Source organism: Peromyscus eremicus, chromosome 2 (assembly GCF_949786415.1).
Source record: "Peromyscus eremicus chromosome 2, PerEre_H2_v1, whole genome shotgun sequence".
NCBI classification, from domain to species: domain Eukaryota; kingdom Metazoa; phylum Chordata; class Mammalia; order Rodentia; family Cricetidae; genus Peromyscus; species Peromyscus eremicus.
In genome coordinates this window covers 160,721,860-160,741,700 of record NC_081417.1, presented here as the reverse complement: position 1 = coordinate 160,741,700, position 19,841 = coordinate 160,721,860, and the positions used below count along the sequence as shown (strand labels likewise).

The window sequence follows — 19,841 nt, the reverse complement described above, 5'->3', positions numbered from 1 at the left end:
AACCTAGAACCAAGCCTTGGGGCCGTCCCGCTCAGTCTCCTTTAGAAGCAGGGAGTCTTTACTCCTAGGCCCAGCATCTGTCCACTCAGCCAAGTGTCAGGGAAGATTCCCGAGGAGCCACAGCAATCCAGCTTCGTGAGCTTTGGTCTTCTCCTCCAGCCTTGCCTCTGCAGGCTTGGGACAGAACCCCAGGGAGGGCCTCCTGGCCAGGTGAGACCATGGGCTATGAAAACAGACCCCTTCAAGCTCACACTGTGGCTCAGTCAAGTCCTGAAAGCCTACCCTGTATGGTGAGACCCCAACAGACGTGCGGAGCTAGGTGGGCTGACACCCCTCGGACTTGCACTGGCTGCAGGGATCCTTGGTACTAGGTGGAGTTTAAGCTCGCTTTTGTAGCCTTTGTCTTCCTGGGTCCCCAGTGTTCCAGGCCAGGCCACTTTCTGTCACAGGGACCCTGCCCTCTGCTCTGGGATCAAGCAGGCCCAGGAAGTGGCTGCAAGGAGAGGCACACTGCACGGTGAGTTGGATGCTACAAGCTGGAGGTAACTTTCCGGAAGGCAGAGATACGCGATAGTGGGGAAGCCACTGGTCCTTGACCACACAGGTCACCACCAGCTTCATCCCTAGAAGCTGTGACGTCAGCTCCGAATGTACAGAAACCTTCACATGACACGTCTAGGGGCTCAGTCAGCACCCAGGAGCCACTGCTCTTCTTGGTGACCCATTCCTCTGTAGGTGCCAGGCCCCCTGCTCCAAGGCCCTCCCTTGGGCCAGGCCTGGGCTAGTGCAGCTCGTCAGGGTTCTGTGGCAGCCTGTGGCGGCCTGCATCCATGTCACTGCTGCCACTGTTCAGCTCAAAGCCACGGCCCCCGGCTGGTGTCTGTGGCATGAACTGGCGGAAGATGCTCACGCTGCCATGCCAGAAGGTGGGCTCTGGAAGCCGCCCCACCACACTCCATGCCCGGGTCTCGGGGTCATATGCCTCCACCACGTCCGAGAGTTCAAATGTATTGTCATATCCCCCAGAGACATAGAGCTTGCCTCCCAGGACAGCCAGGCTGCCCCCGACATGTACCTGCAGGTCAAGGCAGAGGAGTGAGAGGCAGGCAACCGTGGCAAGGGAGACCTTCCTCTCTGACTGCTCTAGTAACTTCCAGGGAGCAGTCCAGCACATCATAACCACGGCACTGAGAACCACCCTCAGCCAGCTTTCCAGGGAGTATAAACGGGCTAAGCCAACACCTTCCTGTTCCCCAACAGGGAAAATGGGGCTTCCTATGGGGTCAGCATGGTCTCCAGGTGTGGACCACACCCAGCATCCCGCATCAGTCCGTTAGGGCAGGCTCATCTGTTCTTTCCATCTTACAGAAAGTATGCTGGGACAGCTATCAGATACAGCTGGGAACTGAACCTGGCAAGCAGAGATAGGAGATCCTGCCCAGACAACACCAGCATCAACGCCCCTGTTCATGGCACGCAGCACGTGTCCAACAAATGTATTCCCAAGGTCAATTCCTCAGGAAGTAGCTGGGGTAGGTAGTTCCCAGGGACCTGTCTGAACCTACTCCCTGTAGCCACAATGGCGGCTGGTGTTCACATAAACACACCAGCCCTGGGGCCTCTGCACTTGCTCTCTCTCTGCAGGGAACAACTTGTCGATTCCTCACCCTCTTCTGCTCAATGGCTTAGGTAAGGGTGCAGTGACCACAGCCTGATCTTGAGATCCTTTTTACCACCTGGACCCGGCAAGTTTCAAATGTAATGAGCTTCCATTAACTGAGAACACCTGGAAAGGACTAAATACAGGCCCCACCCACCATGACTGTCTCCCAAACGCTCCACCTTAATGACCACAGTTCAACTGCAAAAGCAGGACCAGCCTGACGTACAATCGCTACCACGCCTGCAAATTTACCTGATTCATAGACGGGATCTTGTCCCACTCATTCTTTGTGGGGTTGTAGACATCCACCTCGGCGGAGTCGTCCCTGTGGAAGGGATGGAGGGAAAGAGCCAGTCAGACCAAAGCAGCAGAACCTCAGGTGTGAAGGGTCCTCAAAGTTGCCGACTCTTCCGGGGACTTGTATGTACATGTTTGAGACAAGGTCTTGGTTGGTGGCCCAGACTGGCTTTTTTTTTTTTTTTTTTTTTAGTTTTTAGTTTTTCGAGACAAGGTTTCTCTGTGTAACTTTGCGCCTTTCCTGGATCTTGCTCTGTAGGTCAGGCTGGCCTTGAACTCACAGAGATCCGCCTGGCTCTGCCTCCTGAGTGCTGGGATTAAAGGTGTGCGCCACCACCGCCCGGCTTCCAGACTGGCTTTGAACTCACCAGGTTACCCTACACTCTGCCTTCTTTCCTGTTTGCCAGCAGAGACCACAGAGCCACACCTGGAAGGGGCTGGACAGGGCTCCCCAGCTCCTCTCTTCAAGGATGCTACCTGCCAGCCAGAGTCAATACCTTTGCCTTTTCCAGAAACAGAGGAGCATTTGCACAGTAGGGTCACTGATATTTATTGGTCACTGATATCCAGGCATTTAGGTGGGGCTGAAGTGGCCTCCTGTGTGGATGGCACATAAGTGAACCACAGGCTGGCAAACCCTCCCACTTCCAGTTGGAGGGCTGGCAATCAAAACTGATCACTGTCCAGGAGGAGAGCCAGCAGGTGTCAGGATCCTGCCCTAGGACAGGAACGGTGTTCTCAAAGGTGCTGGGCCAGCAGCCACTCCAGAGGGGCTGAAGCAAGGACCTGGCACTCTTCAAAGCTGTATTTATAGCCAGCCCCTCCCCCTTCTTGAAGGCACCAGGGAGAACTAGGGACAGGACAGGCAGTTTTATAACAGGATCCAGGCTGAGGAAGGTTCCAGGGTGTTCTCAAAGCAGACCTTCAGGTCCTGGCATTTAAAGATTACCAGGCCCCTCAGCCACTTAGATGACACACAATAACACTTGTGTTCCCTTTAGACCTTTAGACTCCTCAGAGCTCACCCTGAAGAGCGGCGACCTATTTTGGGGGCAGGGCAGGCAAAGGTCACAGTGCTGCTCAGCCAGAGAAAATGCAGGCCCAGGGCACACACCTTTGGGCTTCTCAGATCAAAGTCCAGGACTGAATGCAACTGTCATTCATTCATTCATTCATTCATTCATTCGTTCGTTCATTCATTTCCTCCCAGCCCCACAGCTTCAAGCAGACTCCAGACCAGGGAGGCTGGAGCAGGGAATATGCATGCACATGCATGCACGCACACGCACACACAGTACACAGGGAATCCAATTACCCACCCAAATGTTCAGTAGCTAGTCAGTCAAGGCACAAAATTTGGCTGTGACCAGATAGGTCATCAAAACCAGTGGATGGGGCTAGGGTAGAGCTGAGACATCTATCTCTGTCTCACTCAGACACATGCATGCTGCACATGTGGCTGGTGGATGCATGGGAACCCACTGGCTGACTAGCTAGGCACTGCCAAGACTCCACTATCCTTGAGGTAGCTTGATTAATTAAGGTAGCTTTCCTCATCTATGAAATGAGCAGTACAGGGATGCTGAGCCAAAAACAGTGTACCCAGGGGCTCACCTGACGAAGTACATGAGTCCATTCAGAGTCACGGTCTTGGGTGCAAAGGACCAAGGTGGGAGCTGGCCACAGTCCACCAGTGACCACAGGTCAGTGTCCGGGTCATAGCATTGTATCACCATGGTTTCCTTGCCTGCCAGGGAGCCAATGGCGTAGAGCCGGCCTCGGCAGGCAGTGGTAGAGCAGTTGTCCATGGGGTAGGTCATGGGCTGCAGAGCCTCCCAGGAGTCGGTGGCATGGTCATAGCGCTCTGTACTGTCAGCTGCCACTACATACAGTAGCCCGTCCAGGACAGAAGAGCTGTGGTACTCTCGGGCCTTGAGCATGGGTGCCACCTCTGTCCACTCGTTCACACTTGAGTTGTATCTCCACACGCAGTCATAGAGCCGGGAGCCATCAGACCCGCCTGTCAGGGCACACAAAGGGCAGATGGTCAGCCCACGTGCAGTGAGTCACCCACCTGTGCCTTGGGCTTCCGGACAGGCCTCTCCCTGCAGAGGAATTAGCCTCACTCCCTTCACCCAAAACACATCTGTCTCTGGCCTCGCCACGCTGTCACTGTCACTGAGGCAGTGCACAGGCCCACTAATTGCTGCCATCAAGGCCAAAGGATGCCGATCCCAACAGTCTAGACTGGGGACACGGCTAAGCTGGCAGAGCGCTTACTGTAGCATGCAGGAACCTTGGGCTTGCTCTCCAGAGAGCAGCACATGGGCAATCCCAGCACTCAGGGGTTCAAGTTGCTCTGGGCTATGAGACCCCATCTCAAGAAACAAAACAAGGACAGAAAGCACTGGCTGCTCTTTCAGAGGACCTGGGTTCAATTCCCAGCATCCACATGGCAGCTCATAGCCATCCATGACTAGGGAATCTGATGCCTTTTACTGGCTTCTGTGGGCACCAGGTATAAACATGGTGCAGACTACATTCAGGCAAAACACTCATACACTAAAAAACAAAACAAAACTGGGCAGTGAGCCAGACGGTGGTGGTGGTGGTGGTGGCGGCGGCGGCGGCGGCGGCGGCGGCGGCGCACGCCTTTAACCCCAGCACTCGGGAGGCAGAGCCAGGCGGATTCTCTGTGAGTTTGAGGCCAGCCTGGTCTACAGAGCGAGATCCAGGACAAGCACCGAAACCATACAGAGAAACCCTGTCTCGGGAAAACAAAAAACAAAAAACCATTCCCCTCCCCCCCAAAAAACAAAAACAAACAAACAAACAAAAAAACCCAAAACCCGGGCGGTGGCACTGTACAGCTTCAATCCAAGCACTCAGGAGGCAGAGGCAGGTAAATCTCTGAGGTCCAGGCCAGTCTGGTCCAGGACGGCCAGGGATAGGCAGAGAAACCCTGTCTCGAAAAACCAAAAATAAAATAATAAAAAACAAAACAAAGCCAGGCAGTGGTGGCGTATGCCTTTAATCCCAGCACTCTGGAGGCAGAAGCAGGTAGATCTCTATGAGTTCGAGACCAGCCTGGTCTACAGAGCAAGTTCCAGGACAGGCACCAAAGCTACACAGAGAAACCCGTCTCAAAAATCAAAAAAAAAAAAAAAAAAAAAAAAAAAAGACACCCCCCCCCAAAAAAAACCCACCACCACAACAAAACCAAACCACCCTCCGCCACACAGCCTTAGGTTTTTTTCTCACCCAACATCATCACACCTAACTAACTCAGACCATCCAGTCTCAGGTCTGGGCAGCTCTTCTGAGCAGATACTAAACATGGGATTTGGCCACCAAATTCTAGACTTCCTGGACGCTTTCAAACCTAGACTGTGCCAGAACAAGATAAGAAACCCACACTGTCACACAAGAGACCTAACACAGCAAGCCACACTGTCATACACCTCTGGGGTTCTAGTTTTGACCTTAGTGGCGGGCACAGGGGAATGTTTCACTTGAAACACTTAGCAAGCTACACATGTAACGGACACTGATTTTCTGTGTGTCAACAAGTCTTTAAAAAAAAAGAATAGTAATAGTGTAAAGTAGGTCTAAGATCATGAAACCCTCATGGTATCACAAGACTCCAGGAACCCTGGGGGCTGTGCCCTTGGCGTTCCTGGCTGGTGCCCTGAACAGGGCAGAGACATTCTGTCTTTTTGAGGGAAGAGTCTGAGGCACCTTTCACAGGGACGTTGTAAAGCAGCTGAAGCAGGCTTCCTGACTCCTCAGGAAAACCCCCACCAGCAGCTGAAGGGAATGGCGGAGCCACCTGCCTCAACCCGATTAGCTGTTCAGCTGTGACACTTATCCAAGGCGAGTCTGGCCAGTTCGGGGAAGCTCTCTGCTCAGAGTCACCAGCCAGACTTCAGAGGAGGTGGGGGCAGGGCGGCAAGGGCGGAGCCCTAACCAACACAGAGTCAGCCTCAGGTTGTTAAAGAGGGTTAGATTCCAACGGGCTGGCAGAGGGTTGATTCTGAGGCCAGTCAGGAAGGCTGAGGCCAGAGCTGAGGCTGTTCCTGAGACCCACAGGAAGATCAGAGTGGGCTTTGTGTGGAATGTGGAACACAGCCCCTGTGACGGCCCAGCCTCACGCCTCACGCCTGCCAGCCTGATAATGATAAGGGGCAGAGGCCCCAGTGGTCTTTCCTTATATAGCAGTTCCAGAGGCCATTCCCGTTGGCTGAAGAAGGAGGTAGCCTCAGTGTGACTGGGATTCATCCTTAGTGAAAAACGTGGGAGAAGCCCTGCACTGAGGCAGGCTGGGGCCCGCCTACAGTGACTTGGCAGTGTTTTGGGGTTTCAGCCAAGTAACTGGAAGAAAATCTCTCAACATGTGACCATGTTTACAGTCGTAGACTAGTGCAGCCTAAACACCATGTGATCCACAGTGCACCGCCTAGGTGCAGGCTCTAAGAAACCTTGTCACGGGTGACAAAGCCAGTGAGTCAGGAGGCCCCTGTGGCTTAGCAGGGAGGGAGAAATGCCCCTGCTTCGGGGAGGGAGAGATGCCTCACCAGGCGCCAGCCTGCAGCCTGTCCCCGCATTCCTTGGGGATTAAAAGAAAGCACCCATTGTGCCAGGTCAATGCCGGGTCTCTTCCAACCCAAAAGGGGGAGGCACCTCCGGGGCAAGGAGTTGGCTAAGCAAGGCAGGCTGCACCACGTAGGGCACAGAGATCCACAAAGCAGCTATGTCTCTGCTCCACAGGGGGCTCTTCTGGCTTGAAAGCAAATGGAAAAAGTCCCCGCTAAGGGCTAGGTCTGGCCACAGGATTCCAGGTCTTGAGTGTCTCTTTTGGAAAGCCCCCAGCACACTCACCCGTCACGTAGATGTCGTTACCCAGAGCCACGATACTGTAGCCCCCACCTAAGTGGTCGGGGAACTCGGCCAGGTAGCGCCACTGGCCTGTCTGCGGATTGTAGCAGTCGACGGTGACCAACTCGTCGCAGTCCTGGTCGCAACCTCCGACCAGCACCAGGATCTCGGCTAGGCCGGTGGACGGGCGCGGACGCATGCGAGGGCAGGGCCCGCGGTCGTGCCGATCGTAGCGTGCCGCCTGGAAGTCGCGGGCCTCGCGCAGCAGGCGCAGACAAGGCGGGCAGCGCGCCACCAGCGGCTCGGCCTCCACGTGTGCCAGCAGGTAGAAGCGGCGCACGAAGGGAAGGCGCACGGCCTCCAGCAGCTGCGGCCAGTGCGCAGCGCGGCGCGGCGGGTCCGCGCGGACCCAGCGCAGCGCCAGCTGGTAGGCCGCCTCCTCCTTGGGCACGCACAGCCCGTCGTCGCGCAGGTAGCGCAGCAGGCGGGCCAGCGGCAGCCTCTCCAGCTGCTCGGCGCCCAGCTCGCCCACGTGGCGCAGGATGAAGCGCTGCGCCGCGCTAGCCAGCCCGGAGCAGCTGAAGGCCTCGGCAAAGTCCTGCATGTCCAGGCAGTTGGCCAGGTCGAGCTGCTGCTGCAGAAAGGCGCCGCACGCCTCCTTCACGGCGGGGAACTGCAGCAGGTCCGCGGCGCGCAGTAGCGGCTCGGCGTTGTCGCCGCTCACGGCCACTCGGCCGGTGTAGCTGAAGTCCAGGAGCAGCTGCAGCATGTCGGGCGGCACCCCGTGCAAGCGCACGCGCTCGGCGCGGCTCTCGCGCAGCTGGCCCGCGAACATGGCGCGGAAGTAGGGACTAGCGGCCGCTAACACAGCGCGGTGCGCAGGGAAGTCGCGGCCACCCGCCGCCTCCAGGGTCACGTCCAGAAACTTGCGCTCGGCGCGCAGCTGACTCAAGCCGCGCAACAGGCTCAGGGCGTGCGCGGGATCGGAGAAGGGCAGCACGGCCAAGGGCGCCGGCCGCTCCATGTCGTGGGACTGTGGGCACAGGGACGCCCCGGCGCTCCCGGCACCGCCTCTATAAATACGCAGGCCAGCCGCGGCCTCCGTAGGCGGGGCCTGTCGGGGCGGAGCGGCACATGCCACGCCCACTTAGCCCATTTGTCCCCAGGGCTGCAGGCTGAGTCACCTCCGCCTACGCCAGCTCCCTCTCCGCCCTTCCGGGGGTTTCTAACCACCTCCGCTGACGCTCAGCTGGGAACAGCGGGTGACAAGTGCGGGCTCCTAGGTGTGCTAACCACCCTCCAGCCCAGTGGTTTGCAGAGCGAGGCCTGGAGGGTCGAGCTCGGCGCCCGAATCCGCAGTCACTCCTTCGGTTCCAGATTCCGTATTGTGCCCCTGGGAACCTCAGGACATCTGGGTACGATGACCCTGTTTTAATTCCTTTGGCTCCAGGAGTAGCTACTTAATCTCGTCAGATTTCAAAAGTAGTATTCGCACAATTCAGCACCAAAGCACGAACAAGTCTAAGGGTTTCCTGGTCGCCTTTTTTTTTTTTTTTTTTGGCGCGTTTAAGAGAAACCGGGCCAGATTCCAGGAAGGCGCTCCACTGTGTTCATGCCGGAGTTCAAAGCGCATCAGCAGTCAAATTTAGTCAGCTTAAAAGTAGTTTTACTTTCCGAGTCAGACTCCTTCAGGCTACTCACAAGGTGTAGGAGCAGGTCTGCTGGGAGTGCCCAGGCTCTCAGCCCTCCGGGTGGCCCAATGGCTCACGGTCTGTCAGGGGGAGTGCCTTAAAAAGCTGGAGATGGAGCAGTTTGGCATTCACAGTTCTTTTGAGTGGTGATGCAATGGGGGCTGGATGGATAGATGTAAAAGCAACTCTGGGAAATGGAGCCTACACTTGGAAGACATGTGAGTTTTGCTTTGCTTGGTTTCAGGGAAGTGTGGAGAAAGAAACATCAGGGGTTTGCTAACTAACTGTCCCCTACCTCCTTTCTGAAAGCATTCCAGCCTCAGGCCCTACCCATGGCGCCCTAGGGGAGGCCAAGCACCCTAAAGTCAGTCCTTTGTGATCCTTGAGCTGCTAGGTTGACAGCCTCGGCAGGAGACATTTTGTTTTATTCCATTTCTAAAACCTTTCAGGCTTCCTCTTCCACTCAAGAACCTCACCTCCTTTTCCTCTGAGAATTCATCTGCTCTAAATTTCAAGGTCAGCATGGTAGACACAGACTCTAAGGACGAAAACATGCAGGTACCCGGGCAACCGCCTGTTGCCCATAGAAGGACTGTTCACACAGCTATTAAAGGCAGTGCAGCATTCCTGGGCCCAGGAGCCTGGCCAATAGCTTACAAACACAGGCCTTCCAACAGTCTGAGGAGCCAGGAAGTGGGATGCTGGTAGAGGGAAGTAGTGAGTGTGGATTTTCTGTCAGAGATAGCACCCAGGGCCTCAGACACTCAAGGAAGGCACTTTATCATCCGAGATCTCCTCCTCTGCTCCCCACACTCCTAACATCAAAGGGCCAGCCTGCTTATGTACCCTTGAAGAATGATCCTGTACTGAGATGGGAAGATGTGCACGTGTGCATGCTAGTTCTGTCCAGTCAGATCACACATAGTGGGAGCTAATTATACAAACTGAGCCTTCTCTGTTCTTGGAGTTTCTCAGGCTTGGGCTTAATTTATTATATAGCTATATTAGCAACCCTAGATTTCAGTTTCATTTTGAACTTTTGTGTGTTGGATGTGTGTGTTCATTCATGTGCCACAGTGCTTGTGTACATCAGAGGACACTGGCCTCAGGTGCTGACCCTTGACTGTACCTTGCTTTTCTTTGAGTCAGGGTCTCATGATGTAACCTGGCTGGCCTGGAACTCACAGAGATCCACCTCTTCCTCCTGAGTGCCCGGACTGAAGGGGTGTGCCACCACTGCTGGCCTCCCACCTTGCTAAAGACAGGGTCTCTGTTATTTTTTTCACCATAGAAACCAGATAGGTGGGCTCTAAACCTGCCGGGATTCTCCTGCCTCCACCTCTCACCCCCAGGTAGCGTGCTGCGGTTACAGTGGTATCTACTAATCAGCTTTTACGTGGATTCTGAGAATTTAACCTTAGGTCCCCATTCTTAGCGGACAATCACTTTTACCTACTGAACCACCTTCCTGTTCTGTTTTTGGGATTTTGAGACATGTAGTCTAGGCTGGGCTGGAACTCACTATGTAGTCCAGGTTGGCCTAGAACTGGTGATCTGCCTTGGCTTCCCCAGAGCTGTGATTGTAGACATGTGTCACCAGGCCCATTCTGTATTCTTTAAGATGTAGGTTATTTTTGTTAGAGAAAGGAAGTGCAGGCAAGCAAACACAAGACCTGGGTAGGGGATATAGCTCAGTGGTAGAGCAGTCACTTAGCATATTTGAGGCCCTAGGTTTAACTCCTGGTACCGCACAAACAAAAATAAATAAGTGGCCGGGCGGTGGTGGCACACGCCTTTAATCCCAGCACTTGGGAGGCAGAGCCAGGCGGATCTCTGTGAGTTCGAGGCCAGCCTGGGCTACCAAGTGAGTACCAGGAAAGGAGCAAAGCTACACAGAGAAACCCTGTCTCGAAAAACCAAAATAAATAAATAAATAAATAAATAAATAAATAAATAAATAAGTGATAATAATAATTAAACTGGACCAGGCCCTTTGTTTGTTTGTTTGTTTGCTTTTTTCGAGACAGGGTTTCTCTGTGTAGTTTTGGTGCTTGTCCTAGATCTCGCTCAGTAGTCTAGGCTGGCCTCAAACTCACAGAGATCCACCTGGCTCTGCCTTTCCGAGTGCCACCACCACCCGGCCTGCGTCAGGCCTTTAATCCCAACACCCAGGAGGCAGAAGCAGGTAGATCTCTGTGAGTTCCAGGTCAATCTGGTCCAGGCCATCTTGGACTACCAGCCCCCAAATCATGACACAGAGACCCATCATCAATTATGAATGTTCCACCTTAGCTTAGGCTTGTCTCTAGCTAGCTTTTTTTTCTTTTTAACTTAAATTAACCCATTTCTATTAATCTATATGCTGCCCTGAGAATTGTTTACCTCATCTATGTACTGTCCATCCTCTTTCCTGCTTCCTCCATGTCTGTGTGGCCCCTGGTTGGCTCCCCTTTTCTCTCTGCCCTCCAGTCCCACCTATCCCTCTTCTGCCTAGCTACTGGCCATTCAGCTTTTTTTTTTTTTCTTTTCTTTTATAAAGACAGAGTTTCTCTGTTGTAGCCCTGGCCGTCCTGGAATTAGCTGTATAGACCAGGCTGGCCTCAAACTCACTGAGATCTGCCTGTCTCTTCCTCCCGAGTGCTGGGATTAAAGGCTTGCACCACCACACCACTGCTTTTTATTAGACCAATCAGATGCCTTAGGCAGGCAAGGTGAAACAGCAACACATATTTACATAGTTAAACAATTATTCTGCAACAAATGAATATAACACATCTTTATTTAAACAAATATTCTATTCCACAACAGTCTATATAGCTAGTTCCATGACAGGTAAGGTTACAATGAGACCTTGTCACACAAAAATTAATTACACCCCATTACCAATTTCTTTGCCCACAAACCTTGCTCCAGACAAACGGCTCACAGACCCCTCCTGGTTCTTGAGCCGCTGTCTGTTCTGGGTAAGTGCGGCATCACCCCTGTAAGAAGTTTCCCTTTACAGAAAATGGAGAGTATCACAGAAAACCACAACTGGACACAAGGATAAGCAGATTGTGGGGAGCCCAGCCCAAGGGTACATCAACATCACAGCTGGGGAGCACCCCAGAAGAAGGGCAGAGAGATTTTAAGAGCCAGCAGCACACCGGGAAGTCGACTGTCAAACAGAGTCTCCTGGGAATGGCTACGTCAGCAGGCCTGGAACAACGGCAACATCAGTGGACGTGCTAATATGGAAAGGGGAAATTTCACGAGGTCTTACCCCTAGACAATACAGGAACTGATGATGGCTTAGAATTAGTCCTTCCCAGCAGTGCCATGGTGGCACATGACTTTAATCCCAGCATTCTGGAGGCAGGGGCAGGCAGATCTCTGTGAGTTTGAGATCAGCCTGATCTGCAGAGCGAGTTCCAGGACAGCCAAGGCTACACATGGAAACTCAGAAAAATTAAAAAAAAAAAAAAAGAATTAAACCGGGTGGTGGTGGTGCACGCCTTTAATCCCAGCACTCGGGAGGCAGAGCCAGGCGGATCTCTGTGTGAGTTCGAGGCCAGCCTGGACTACCAAGTAAGTTCCAGGAAAGGCACAAAGCTACACAGAGAAACCTTGTCTCGAAAAACAAAAACAAAAACAAAAACAAAAAAAACCAAACAAACAAACAAACAAACAAAAAGAATTAGTTCTTTCAAGGGATGATTAACTGGTTGTCCAATACAGAGTGGTCAACCCTGAAACCATATACACACAATCAACAAACGACAGACTCAGCAGGTTATATTCATGTATTTTTGCGTGCAGGTGCACACACCCACACACCAATAATAACCAAGAAGAGACTATCAATTTGAGAGTAAGGGGGAGACAGAGAGGGAGTTGGAGGGGGAACATGGGAGGATCTGGAGGGAGGAAAGGGAAAGGGAAAAGTAATATAAGTAAATTTTCATTAACAATGTATAAAAATTAGGGGCTGGTGAGATGACGCAGTGGTTAAGAGCACTGGCTGTTCTTGGGAAAGTCCAAAGTTCAATTCCCAGCACCCACATGGTGGCTCACAACCATCTCTAGTGGGATCTGATGCTCTTTTCTGGCATAAAGGTGTATGTGCAGATAGAACACCATATACATAAAATAAATAAATAAATCTTAAAGAAAACCAATATATAAAAATAATTAAAATGGTAATTTCTTAAAATTTTGTTATTAAGCCAGGCGGTGGTGGCGCACGCCGGTAATCCCAGCACTCGGGAGGCAGAGGCAGGTGGATCTCTGTGAGTTCGAGACCAGCCTGGTCTACAGAGCTAGTCCAGGCCAGGCTCCAAAGCTACAGAGAAACCCTGTCTCGAAAAACCAAAAAAAAAAAAAAAAAAAAAAAAAAAGTTATTAAATATGTACAATTTTGTTAACTATATAGGACCTTTTCTTTTTTGTTTAAATTTTTATCAAATTTACTCATTTGACATGTTTTGCCTTCACGTCTGTCTGTGCACCACGGACTTGCTTGGTGCCTGAGGTGCTCAGAAGAGAATGTGAGACCCTAGAACCAGAGTTACAGATGGTTGTGAGCCACCCTGTGGGTGGTGCTGGGAACTGAACTTGGGTCCTCCAAAAGAGCAGGCAGTGCTCCTAACTGCCCAGCCAACTCTCCACCCACGCCCTGAGTTCTGAGTCCAGCCTGGGCTACAGAGTGAGACCTTGTCTCAAAAATAAACACAAACCCTTGTGACTTGTCTTCCTTGGGCTGCAGTGCAAGGCACTGGCCTCCAGGCCTTACATTTAGCTGGACAACATTCTAACTGAGCTCCACCCACAGCCCTTTCCTTTTCTGGCAGGAAGGAAAGTCACTAAGTTGCTCAGGTTGGCCTAGAACTTGTATACTTCCACCTCTGATGGTCAAGTAGTTGATATTATAGGCATCAGCCGTTACTACTGGCTGAAGCTAACATTCTTCTCACGATTTTTAGGTCTGCTGTTTTTTTTTTGGTTTTTCGAGACAGGGTTTCTCTGTGTAGCTTTGGTGCCTGTCCTGGATCTCGCTCTATAGACCAGGCTGGCCTTGCACTCACAAAGATCTGCCTGCCTCTGCCTCCTGAGTGCTTGGATTAAAGGCTTCACCACCACCTGGCTTTGTTTTTTTTTTGTTTTGTTTTGAGATAGGCTTTTTCTGTGTAACAAGCCTGGCTACCCTGGAACTAGCTTTGTAGAGGAAGCTGACCTCATGGTGCACCACCACTGCCTGGCTTAGATCTGTTTTTAAAATTATTAACAGTTTAGGGGGTGAAGAGATGGCTCCGGAGATAAGAGCACTTGTTCTTCAGAGGACCCACATGATGGTTCACAACTGCCTGTAACTCCAATCCTAGGGGATCTGATGTCCTTTTCAGACCTTTGAGGGTATCAGGCAAACGCATGGTATATACATACATACATGCAAGCAAAACAGTCATACATGCTGGGCGGTGGTGGCACACGCCTTTAATCCCAGCACTCGGGAGGCAGAGGCAGGCAGATCTCTATGAGTTCGAGGCCAGCCTGAGCTACAGAGTGAGTTCCAGGACAGGCTACAAAGCTACACAGAGAAACCCTGTCTCAAAAAACAACAACAACAACAACAAAAAAAAAACAAACCAAAACCCAAAACAAGTCATACATACCAAATACTAAATAAATCTAAATCTTTTAAAATAAAAAAAAATTATGACACCCTCAACTCTACAGGCAGTCATTTGAGACCATCCAAGTCAGTGTAGGAATGCAGTGAGAATAGAAAGGCCCAAATTTAGACCTATCAGCTGTGTATGGAATTTGAATGGCTTACTAACCCAGGCACGCTAGCTGGTTCCTCCTCCTCCTTGGGAGTCTCAAAGGTTCAACGTGGCAAGGTAGGACATTCACTCTGTGCAGCGCAACAATGACATCACACAGTGAGACTGAATCTGAGGGAATGCTGGGCTGTACTAAGGTGATTTAGGGCCTCGTTATCCAGGACCCGGTGTGCTGCAGGCTCCTGTTTGGAGAGAAAGGTGTAAACTATCAGATCAGCAGGAGTTCAGACATTTTAAAATCATGAAAATTCTAGTTTATCTAGAATAAAATAAAAATAAAAGATAATAACATTAAAAAACACAGGGCTGGGACTATATAGTTCATTGGGTGGAATGGTTTAGCATGCATGGGCCCAGGGTTCAATTTCTAGTACTGGGGGAAATTATAAAAAGTCTGTCCAGACGGCTGCTGCCTTTTTCTTTTTCTTTTTTCTTTCTTTTTTTTTTTTAGACAGGGTCTATGTGGCCCTGGCCACCTAGAACTTGCTATGTAGACCAGGCTAGCTTTGAACTCATAGAGATCTTGCATGCCTCTGCCTCTCAAATACAGAGATTGAAGGCATGTGCCACAATGACTGGCCCAAGTACCTTGGCTGTGATAATGAAATGGATGATATGTGTGATTCAACAGTGGTGCTATCTAAATAAAAACAAAACAAAATAAAACAAAGAACCTAGCCAACCAGCCAGCGAGCCAGCCAACCAACCATCCATCCATCCATCCAGCCATCCATCCATCCATCCATCCAGCCAGCCAGCCAACCAACCAACCAACCACCAACCAACCAGCCAACCAACCAACCAAACACTGGGCCTGTGAGGTAGCTCAGTGTAAAGATATTTGTTCCCAAGCCTGATGACCTGAGTTTAATCCTTGGAAGAGACAGTGGAAGGAGAGAATCAACTCCCACAAGTCCTCTGTCCCCACCCCTATTATGACACTCAAGCCCACCTACACTAAGAAGCACAAAGTACAATTAAATTAAAAAACTACTTGCACAGGCTGTGGTAGCACAGCCTGTAATTCTAGCATTCAGGAGTCTAAATCAAGAAGATTCTGAGTATGAGGCAGGTTGGGCTATATAGCAAAAGTGCCCCCTCACCCATCCCCCAAACACTCACTCATTCACATATTCCAAACTCTCAGTTTAGGGCAACCTGCTTGCCTGGCAATCCCTGGTTAAAAGAAAAACAAACCACTCCATTTTGGTGTTTGAATTCTAATTTTAGATAGGCAAGAAGTAACCTGGGGCCGGGCGGTGGTGGCGCACGCCTTTAATCCCAGCACTCGGGAGGCAGAGCCAGGTGGATCTCTGTGAGTTCGAGGCCAGCCTGGGCTACCAAGTGAGTCCCAGGAAAGGTGCAAAGCTACACAGAGAAACCCTGTCTCGAAAAACAAAAAAAACAAAAAAACAAACAAAAAAACAAACAAACAAACAAAAAAAAAAAAGAAGTAACCTGGGTCATTGTGAAAAGTTATCTTCATTTTTTGTCTCAAATATTTATTTTTTTGGAAAAGGGTCTTAGCTGGGCGGTGGTGGCACACGCCTTTAATCCCAGTACTCAGTAGGCAGAGGAAGGCAGATCTCTGTGAGTTGAGGCCAGCCTGGTCTACAGAGTGAGTTCCAGGACAATTGAGGCTACACAGAGAAACTCTGTCTCGAAAAACCAAAAAAACCCCAAAAAACCAAAACCAAAACCAAAAAACAAAGAAAGAAAGGAAAGAGGGTCTCCTTATTCAGTCCTGCTTGGCTTGGAGATAGACCAGGCTGGCTCCAAACTCAGAGATCCACTTGCCTAGGCCTTCAGAGTGCTGGGGTTAAAGATGTGTGCAGGGTTCTCTGTGTAGCTTTGGAGCCTGTCCTGGAACTCACTCTGTAGATCAGGCTGGCCTTGAATTCAGAGACCCGCCTGCCTCTGCCTCCTGAGTGCTGGCTGGGATTAAAGGTGTGCACCACCAATGCCTGGCTCTTTTTTTTTTTTTTTTTTTTTTTTTTTAAAGGGCTGGAGAGACTGCTAAGCAATTAAGAGCACTGGCTCCTCTCTCAGAAACCAGGTTTGTCTCCCAGCACCCACAACCTTTCGTTACTCCAGTTTCAGGGGATCTGATACCCTCTTCCAGCCTCCAGGAGCACCAAGCACATGTGGTACACAGAAATACACAGACACAATACTTGTGAATACACATATAATAAAAAATATTAATTTTGTTTTCGTGCATGTGCATATTGGTGTGGGTTCGAGGAGGCCAGAAGAGAATGGCAGACTCCCTGGAGCTAGAATTACAGGTGTTGGCCACCTCTCCAACTTTTCTTATCTTTGTAGTCTGCCAGTACGAACCTAACATAAGGAACAGACTTGATTTCTCTATGCCTCTGTACCAGTTGATGAGGCAGTTTGCAAAGTACTGACTTTAAATTATTCACAGACATTCTCATCCTATAACCCAGGTACTACACACTAAAGAAAGTGTGATTTGATGAGTCTACACCTACATCTACACACACACACACACACACTCTCTCTCTCTCTCTCTCTCTCTCTCTCTCCTGAGCAGGACGGGCAGGAGGATTCCTAAAAATATACTTTAGCTGGAGCAGGTGCAGAGCCATCAGAGAACCACTACGGGCAGAACAAGCCTCTGGTAAAATTTACACCCACACTCCAATCGCACAGTAAAGCGGAGCAGAGTGTTCCCCCAAGTGAAGGTATTGGAGCAGTGAGATCTAGGTAGGTGAGGATATACTTGGGAACGAAATTAAAATAACCACATCCTCAAATGACTGGGAAACCCGGGTATTCCTAGTATTTGAACTTGTCACAGCCTGGGCTAGTGTTGGGCCTCTTCCCCGCTCTTTCATGAGCACTTACAATGGTCTGAGAATTAGCATTCAACAAGCAGACATATGGTGACTCATGGATCTGGAGACATGACTAACATTGCTACTCAAGGAGCTGTCGGTCCTCTCGCCATGGGAGCCAAGAGTAGCAGTACAGTACACCTCAAACAAGCAGACACGGCAAAAAGCAGACTGTTTCCCGAGAGAATGAGCCTCTACCACAGCGGGCCAGTTTGGGTCAAAACACCTAAAATAAATGTAGGGAACCGAGATGCAGCTCAGCAGTTGAGAGCCCTTGCTTGGCTGGCAGAGGACCAGGGTTAGGTTCCCAGCAACCGCACCCTCTCCTGACCTCCAAATCACTGCACACATATGGTGCAGATGTCCATGTAAGCAGAAAACACCTATAAAAGCAATTTTAAAAGGTTTAAAATATCTTCAGTTACATGTATGTACCTGTGTGTGGCTAAGTACATTGAATGCAAGTGCCAGGGAAGGCCAGAGGCTCTGGACTTCTCCAGAGGTGGAGGCACAATTGTGAGCCACTTGATGGGGTGCTGGGGACAGCACGAAGCCCTCCATAAGAACAGTATGCCCACCTAACCACGGAGCCATCTCTTCAGCCTCCTCCCTTTTAAAGAGTTTAGTCGTGTGTGTGTGTGTGTGTGTGTGTATACACATGTATGTAGATATTCATGGTTGAGGATGTCAGAATTGTGAGCTTCCTGCCTCAGGTCCTTACTCTAGACCACTGAGCCATTCTTCCAGCCCCTAGGATGTATGGCTTTGAAAAAATTTAAGCAGTTTTTAGGCATGAACATACGATTTTATTTCACTCATACTAGGAAAGTACCAAGGACCTATATCCCGAGCTAGAGACCAGGGTTTTGAGACAGCATTTTGCTTTGTAATTCAGGTTGACCTGGAACTAGGGAAATTCTCCTGCCTCAGACTTCTCAGTGCTAGTACTTGGGTGAGCCACCATGATAGGCTGAGAATCATTTATCCACTTATTTTTAAGCAATGTTAGACAAATCCAGGGCTTTCTGCATGCTAGACTGCCATCGAATAGACAACTTCCTGTTTATTTTCCTTTTGAGGGAGGGTATTAAGACAGCCTCAGTATATATGTAGTCCAAGCTGTCTCAGAACTCCTGACTTGTCTCCATTCTCCCAGCTCAGCTTCCCTGATGCTGGGATTATAGCCATGAGCAACCACGACTGGCCTTAACTAGTCTTTTTCTTAACTTTTATGTTTATGTATGTGTAGGAATATTTTGCTTGCACGTGTATTTGTGCATCATGTTCATGTCTGGTGTCCAGAGAGGTCAAAAGAACACACAGGACCTATTGGAATTGGAGTTACAGGTGGTTGTCTGCCACCCTGTGGGTGCCATGAATTGAACCCAGGATCTCTGTAAAAGCAACAAGTGCTCTTAACCACTGAGCCATGTCTCCTTCCCCCGTTTCCTATTTTTAGAAGTTTTTATTATTATTTTTCTAGGTTTTTTTGAGACAAGGTTTCTCTGTGTAACCCTGCTGTCTTGAACTCACTCTGTAGACCAGGCTGGCCTCGAAATCAGAGGTCCATCTGCCTCTGCCTCCTGCGTGCTGGGACTGGAGGCATGCGCCATTGCCCAGCTCAGATTTTATTACTATTAGAGACAACATAGCTCTAGTTGGCCTCACATTCACAGAGATCCACCTGCCTCTGCTAATGAGTGGAGATTAAAGATGTTTGCCATTTAGGTTTACTATTATTTTATTTATTATTTATGTTCTTTTCAAGACAGTGCCTGCCTCTGCCTCCCAACTGCTAGGATTAAAGGCATGCAGCACTAAGCTCCACTACTTACTTCTACTTTAAAATACGTGCATATGTGTGTTTCTGAGTGTGGGTTTGTGCATATTGAAAGTATTACCCATGGAGGCCAGAGGAGGGTGTTGGATCCCCTAGAGCTACACTCAGCTGTGGGGTGTCTGATGTGGGTGCTGGGGACAGAGTCCTCTGGAAGAACAGTGCTTGCTCTTAACCACTGAGCCATCTCTGCAGCTCTTCAGCCAGTTTCTTGATGTGAGAATGACTTGATGTGAAATATTTACCACAGACATTACATAACCAAGATTGACCTTGTTGTACTCCCAATTCTTTCCTCTATCTTCCAAACTCAGATTACAGGTGTGCATTATGCTAGTAGTGCTCTTTTTTAGATTTATGTGTAGGAGTGTTTTTGCTAGCATGCATGTCTGTGCACTATGTGTGTGCTTGGTGAACTCTGAGGTCAGAAGGGGTGTTAGGTTCCCAGGAACTGGAGCTACGGAGGGTTGTGAGACCCATGTGGGTGATGGGAATTGAACAGAGTCTTCTGCAAGAACAAGAAATGCGCTTAACTGCTGTTGGTGTACCTTTGAACTACCAGAGATAACCATATCCTAACCTAGAGCCTTGCACATTATAGCTAGGCAAGTGCAGAATTTCTAGCCACAATCTTAGGTGCTCTACCCCCAATCTCTTGAGACAGGGTTTCCCTAAACTGTTCAGGTCAACCTTAGGATCTCTCTGTAACCTAGGAGGGGGTTTGAACTTTCAGCAATCCTGCCTCAGCCTCCTGAGTGTGGAACTGCAGACACCACACCTGACTCTTAGGTCTTT

General features: G+C 50.2%; 1 protein-coding gene across 1 annotated transcript; it reads right to left on the bottom strand.

The window, feature by feature from the left end:
• Positions 1-269: 269 nt before the first annotated feature.
• Klhl21 (kelch like family member 21) lies at positions 270-7,876 on the bottom strand. Its single transcript, XM_059256293.1, has 4 exons — positions 6,839-7,876; positions 3,575-3,980; positions 1,916-1,988; positions 270-1,075 (listed from the first exon to the last, which is right to left on the bottom strand). Exons 1-4 carry the CDS (start codon positions 7,857-7,859, stop codon positions 782-784), a joined length of 1,794 nt encoding a protein of 597 aa, XP_059112276.1. The 5' UTR covers positions 7,860-7,876; the 3' UTR covers positions 270-781.
• Positions 7,877-19,841: the final 11,965 nt, after the last annotated feature.

Coding starts and splice junctions, on each gene's coding strand:
- Klhl21 (XM_059256293.1), bottom strand. CDS start 7,859: ATGGAGCGGCCGGCGCCCTTGGCCGTGCTGCCCTTCTCCGATCCCGCG. Junction 1,989..3,574: donor GGACTCATGTACTTCGTCAG/GTGAGCCCCTGG, acceptor TCCCTTCCACAG/GGACGACTCCGCCGAGGTGG. Junction 1,076..1,915: donor AGATCCCGTCTATGAATCAG/GTAAATTTGCAG, acceptor CTTGACCTGCAG/GTACATGTCGGGGGCAGCCT.